Source organism: Cololabis saira, chromosome 2 (assembly GCF_033807715.1).
Source record: "Cololabis saira isolate AMF1-May2022 chromosome 2, fColSai1.1, whole genome shotgun sequence".
NCBI classification, from domain to species: domain Eukaryota; kingdom Metazoa; phylum Chordata; class Actinopteri; order Beloniformes; family Belonidae; genus Cololabis; species Cololabis saira.
In genome coordinates, this window is record NC_084588.1 from 27275320 (window position 1) to 27281838 (window position 6519).

The window sequence follows — 6519 nt, forward strand, 5'->3', positions numbered from 1 at the left end:
GGGGGCTTTCTTTCCACAAGTAGCATTGACTTCTTGATAACTGTTGATATCAAATGAACAACAAAAATGATGTTTCAGAAACCTTTTAAGCATGATTTACTTGTAACCACACCTCCAGCCGGCGATTAAACATAATTAGCCTTTGACAGCTGGTGAAAAACTATCCCGTGACATTACTGATGATGGGTAATGGGAAGCATAACACAGCTGAACACGGCTCTGCCAGCAGTATTTCTTTGTTATGTCTGTCAGAACACCTGTTTCCCCTCTTTTCTTTTTCTCTCTCTTTTTTTTTTTCAACCTACAATTCTGACTCAAATAATTCACCATTTGAAAAAGTATTAATTTGCATGATTTCCGGTCACAGAAGATGTATCAGTACTGGCTGGCTCTTCCCAAACAGGGAAGATGTTAGATGGCAGATGTAAGTTTTCTTCGGTCTGAATATTGTTAAACACAAGTTGCTCCATGCACGTACTTGTGTTAAATGAAGCACGTCAGAGAACCTCATGTCGTGAAAATCCCTACGTTTGGTTTATTGTTCTTTATGCTGGGGATGTGTTAGTGCTTGTCTTTGACAAAATAAACTCTGTCCTAAGGTGGATTTCCTTCATGCTTTTGTTTATCCCCAGCACAATGGATAATCTGATGTTTAAATAAAGACTTTTTCCAGCCAAAGTAAAGCACATTTTTCTCACTGGGCCTCTTCCGAGGAATCTTGTAGGGAACTGAAGAGAGTGGACCAGCTACTCTTCATCAACAAGCTGTCTTCATTCAGCCGATCCCAAAATGTCGAAGCTGCTTTTTCTTCTTCCTCCAAATTCACACTTACCTTCATGTTGGTTAGGAAGAAATAAAGTGAAGTGTTCGGGTTGATGTGTAACACAAACATGATGTATACTTAGGATGAAAAAAAAAAGTGTTTTCCATATAAATTAGCATCTCCTCTTACAGAGATGCTATAAGTGTTAAATATACTTTATTATTATACCACTACTACCTTAAACTATAGGGTATAGAATTACCAAGCAAGGGTTTCTCTGAGTTATTTTCGGCTGGAGGGAATATTGATGTAAAGCTGCAGCAGTCTCTTAACCCAGATGCCAAGAATTGCTTTTCCTTCTCATCACAGTGAATGTGCAGGTGTGTAAAATCTTTGATGATTATTCCTTTCAAGAGGTCAGAAAGATGGGATTATCCTGCACTCATAATGAAATGCTGGGTGTACGTCTTTAATGTACACAGATGTATGGGTGGCTGAATCCATCACTGTCAAACTCAAATATGCCTTGTGTTTACCTGAGCCTACCGTCGCTAGTCTGTACATGAACATGTAGGCACATTTATTGTGATGTGGAGTTCTTGTAATTGTGAAATAGCACATGTGCAATACTGACTAAATCTCTGAACACCTGGGAATAAGCCAAAAAAAAGAAAAAAGGATCAAAGCGCGTGATGCAGGTGAGGTGTTTCAGTAGTGTGCCGACAGGAAGCAGGAAATGGCTGTTTTTTTCCACGCACACTTTCTCCCCTCTCACAACTTTCCCACCTGTAATACTGACTTCTTCCTTCCTGTATCCCCCATGATTCCTTTCTTACAGCACTAAAAACTAAGACCCCCCATCAGAAAAAACCCCAACATGGCAGATGTTCTAAAGCCCATTTCTTTTGTCTTATTTGTCAAAAACATGGCAACTTGTGTGCATGCGTGTGTGTTTTATGTGTCTGTTTTCCTCATCACCTGATAAGTAAAGTTAGCCTGCCTAAAGTGCACTGTTGAAACTTTATCGACATTGATTGTGTTTTTCATTTGCCTATAGTCATTTTTATTTCTTCAAATATTTCAGTTTAATATTGCAAACAACTTCACAACATACAAAATGAATAATATTAACCCAGAAACATGTCCATGAATAGACCTCATCTATATATATATATATATATATATATATATATATATATATATATATATATATATATATATATATATATATATATATATATATATATATATATATATATATATATTATAATTATTTTTTAAATATATCTTCTCTGGTGGGGATAAAAAAATAAACAGCAAAGCTTTGACAACAGCACCTTGACATAGTATGTAATTCCAACATTACCTTGAGAAGTTTAGAACAGTAAACAGATAAATTACTTGAGAGGAAATTGCTTTCTGCTGAATATGTAAACTGAATGTTTTTTTTTTCTTCTTTTTTTGGTCAGCATGTATCCTTTTTTTTGTAAGTGGAGAATTCTCGAGTCACAATTGAAGCAGCATGCAAGCTTTTGAAGATGGAACTGTCCTCTCTCACTGTTTTTTTCCCCTTCATCTGCTAATTCTTGGCAACGTAAACAGATCACAATGTCTCGAGTAATGCGATATAGTAATTTAAACTGGGCGCAAATGACTGATCAGATTTTTTTTAATTGTTTACAAGGTCATGAATATGTTCAATAAATAGACTTAGTATCACTTTTACTGTATAAACTTCATCTTTTTTTACATGCAGTCCATAAAATTTTCATTTGACGGAATAATTTACCCTGTTATGTATATATACAAATAGATATTTTCTCTGTATTCTCTTTTTTAAACTCTTCAATAAAATCTATACATTTTATACACTATCTCCCTCTTTTAATGGTCAATGTGCATACACATGAAGTGTCTATCCTTATAAACCGCCAGCCAATCTTCTTTTTGGTATCCATGGTGAGCGCTCGCACGTAGGACTGGGTTGTCCTGCATTGGGAGTTATAATGCCGCTTGTCTATTCCTCTGCAGCCCTCCTTTGTGTACCCTATGGGGTTGCATTTGGTCTCATAAAAGTATTGCTTCAGTTGGCCATTGGGGACAGGGACCTTTTCCATGACGGTAACTGTCTGCCCAGACATGTCTATTGCCGTCTTTTTATCCACAGCCGTCACCCATTGGCTAATACTGTCACACACACTGAGCTCTCCGCGCCGCGAGGGATCGGAGTGTCGCCGCACCCTCATGGACATGTTAGCGGCATCCAGATAGTTTTTGTATTCCTCCAGAAGAAAGAGCAACGGCGGCTCCAAAGGCACTTGGTTGCTGATCATCACCCGCGAGTTGTACAGGTCGACATCCTTGGTCTCTGTGGCGACCGCAGGCGACGGGCCCCCACCTCCCTGGCCCTTATCAGCCCCCTGTCCCAGCTGCGCCGCCTCTCCATCCACCTCGAGCAGCTCCTCTATCACTTGCTCAAATGTGTCTGTGAGTGAGGGGAGTTCTCCGCGCTGGCCCGGCCCACCGCCGCTCTGTGGAGTCCCGTGGCCTCGGGCGGCCGTCGCAGCAGCAGCGCCCAAGTAGCCTTCCGTCCGATGGCCCCGCATGCCCGGGGCATCTCTCAGGGGCGCAGCTCTCATGCAACTGAAGTATGAAATAACCATAGTAAGGAACAGGATGGTCATCACTCTTCTAACCTGGTGGAACTGGAAAAGGGAAGAGAAAGAGAGCAAAGAAGAGAGAAGGAAAGGGGAGAGATCGAGACAGGTTTAGTCAAAGGGAATTTTTGACAAAGATAGCTTGTTCTTGATCCATAATGCATCGTGTAAGCTTTGACTCTTATTCAACCCAATACTCCTTGTTTGCACGCTACAAAGAGACCCCGTAGCTTCGGAGGAACTGCTGCTTTTGCTTCTGTTTAACTGGTATTGACACAACGTCATCAGTGTTTTCAAACTGTTTGAAAACTGGAATCAATGTGAAGTCTGGCTTATATTTCTATTTGATGGCAGCAACAGAGACACTGCTCAAGATAAGATTACACAAACAGAAATCTGAAACATCCTTACAGTGTTGCTGTTATACGAGATGGTGCCTTGGACTGTAAGTGTATCATGTGTAGGCATGTGTTGTTTTATAATGGCCAGGTCCATCATTCACCTCCCTCTGCATCAATTCTTGCCTCGTATTTTCACTGTATTTTTCAAATTCAGATCAAGATTGCACATTTTTTTTGTTTCTTTTCTTAGATTTAATCTAGTTTCTCTGGCATATTCAGAATAAAACTGACAGCGGGATGCAGAACAGAACAGGTCAGCTGTGAACCGAGAAACCAGTGAGCTCATTATCATTTGAACCCCCCCCCCAGCGAAACAGAATCACCAGCATAAACCGCGGCACAAGAGCCCTCACCAGGTACAGGTGGAGGCTGACTGATGTTGTGTTTGCGTCAGTTCCCGGCTGCAGTTTTATTTATTCAAACAACAAACTGGTCTGTGCTGCAAGACAGGTCTGACACCAAACCTTGTGATCATGAATGGGAACCCAGGTCTGTTTGTGAGGGACACTGTTTGCTTTTTCAGCAGATGGATGGTGAGCACACTGCAGGATGAATTAACAGGATGCCGTGAGGAAGCTGTATGACTGAAAGATGTGTCATCCTTCCTGCACTGTACCAACCCGGAGGCTCTGGAGAGCAGCTCACAAGCCGAGCAAAGCGCTGCCAGGGTTTTAAAAAAAAAAAACCATAGGGAGCCAGGTGTTGCTGATATGCTGAACATCCTCAGTCATTGAATTGCCTGAGCACATGTGCATCCTTTACCTCTTAGAAGCTCTAAGATTCACAGCAAATCAATGAGCTGGTGAACATCCAACCGTCTAACAGCCAGAGGCATTAAAGTAATCACAAGGAAAAAAAAGGAAGAAAGAGAGAAGATCTTGCTCATTTAAAAATAGCCTAGTCGAGGCTTTGCTTGTACTCCCCATGTCCCAACCTCGCACAGGAAAACACGGCGAGCAAACACACTCCTGTCTCCGCTCAGGGTGGACATGAGGACCTTTGCAACGGGGAGGAGCAAAACCCCACCTTAAAAGCATTTGTTTCATTCTTAATTGGTATCTGGGGCTGTGGCTGCAATTAACCGACACCACGGTGAGTGCCATAGAGATATCTCATCTAAAAATAGATGTGCTGGGAGTCTCACAGTCTCTATTCAGAATATCACATCCTTCTTCTTAATGAGCCACTCATTCCCCAAGCTCAGTGATGTGCTCCTCCAGAGTGTGTGTGCGTGTTTGCGTGTTTGCGTGTGTGTGTGTGTGTGTGTGTGTGTGTGTGTGTGTGTGTGTGTGTGTGTGTGTGTGTGTGTGTGTGTGTGTGTGTGTGTGTGTGTGTGTGTGTGTGTGTGTGTGTGTGTGTGTGTGTGTGTTGTGGAGGGAGGGCATTGGGAGGAGGGTGGCTCGTGTGTGTATATTTGCAAGGAGATCAGGGGTATTTTTCCTCTCACCAACTAAAACAACAATTAGGGCAAAAGCCAAGACTGAAGAGCTGATTATCAAATTATGGTTGAAGATTGTAATTAATCCAATTTATCGTTTAAATTATGTTTTAGCTCCAATAACAAGAATAATCTGTGAGGCTTCCCAGCACAGAAAACCATGTAGATTTACGGGATTGAGGCCCGTCATCAGCTTTATGTGTAGGATGCATTTAGGCTGATATAATTATTATCAGCATCACCCACAAATGGTTCCCCTTCCGCATGAGGGAAATGACGGCAGAGGGGTGATTACTGTTAGGCGTCAAACTTCGTGCTGGAAATGGTGCAGACGAAGAGTGCTGCATCTTCCGTAACAGACCACAGGGGTAATATTGCAGTAGCAGGGGGTGGGGAGAGTGCCAGCGTCATTTCGCAGCATAACAACCTCAGATGACGTCTCTTCCAGGTCTCCATAGGGGAGAGGATGGAGGGGAGGAGGTTGCTGGGGGTAATGCCACTCAACAGTGCGCAATCGCATGCCATTCCCCCGGGTATCCTCACACCGGGAACAACAGATGATTTTATTTCAATCTATGTGATTTCCTGTTTCCATCAGGACAATCAATATAGCTTATGCTCTCAATCAACATCCTGTTAAAATGCGATAAAGCCAATGAATCACTTAATTGCTGTGGGACTGGTGGAGAATCTCGGCAAAAGGCTAAATGTGACAAATATTTGACTTTCCCATTTCACACGGATTTCAGTGATCATAAAAAACGAGTTTGATTGTTTAACATGCGCGTGAATAATAAAGTAAGAGAGGACTCCAATCTGCTGTGTGACCGCTCACTAGGTAAACTTCTTTTGCCAAGATTAATTACAATACAAGTTTTTAAATGGAATCCAGTTATGTACATTAAAAAGAAAAGTTTCACCTAATGCACAAGCACCTGAATGCGATGCCCCGGATACTGAGCTAATAACCTGGAGTATATGGAAATAAAGCCTGCAATAACTGCTGCTCAAATAGGCTTTTATCCATGACAGCACACAATTGGAGCAGGTGAGTGTGTGGACTCTCTTTGACATCTCTAGATGGCCACCTGTTTATCTGCCTGGAGAGCACGCTGCATGGCAGGCATATGTAACTCACCCTTGCATTTATTCTTTGTGCCAGGTGGGGATTAGAGTGATAAATGCCTCCTTTGACAGTTGCTGAAAAGTTACTCTGAAGCATGAAAGGACTAGCAAAGCTAGTATTATTACAGATTCAGT

The 6519-nt window shown here is 42.0% G+C and overlaps 1 protein-coding gene across 1 annotated transcript; it reads right to left on the bottom strand.

Moving 5' to 3' along the window:
* Nucleotides 1-2058: 2058 nt before the first annotated feature.
* LOC133420515 (brain-derived neurotrophic factor) lies at nucleotides 2059-3473 on the bottom strand. The gene has a single exon (XM_061710213.1). It carries the CDS (start codon nucleotides 3445-3447, stop codon nucleotides 2635-2637), a length of 813 nt encoding a protein of 270 aa, XP_061566197.1. The 5' UTR covers nucleotides 3448-3473; the 3' UTR covers nucleotides 2059-2634.
* Between the last annotated feature and the right edge of the window lie 3046 nt (nucleotides 3474-6519).

Excerpts from the sequence above, each read along its gene's own strand:
- LOC133420515 (XM_061710213.1), bottom strand. The coding sequence starts at position 3,447 with ATGACCATCCTGTTCCTTACTATGGTTATTTCATACTTCAGTTGCATG.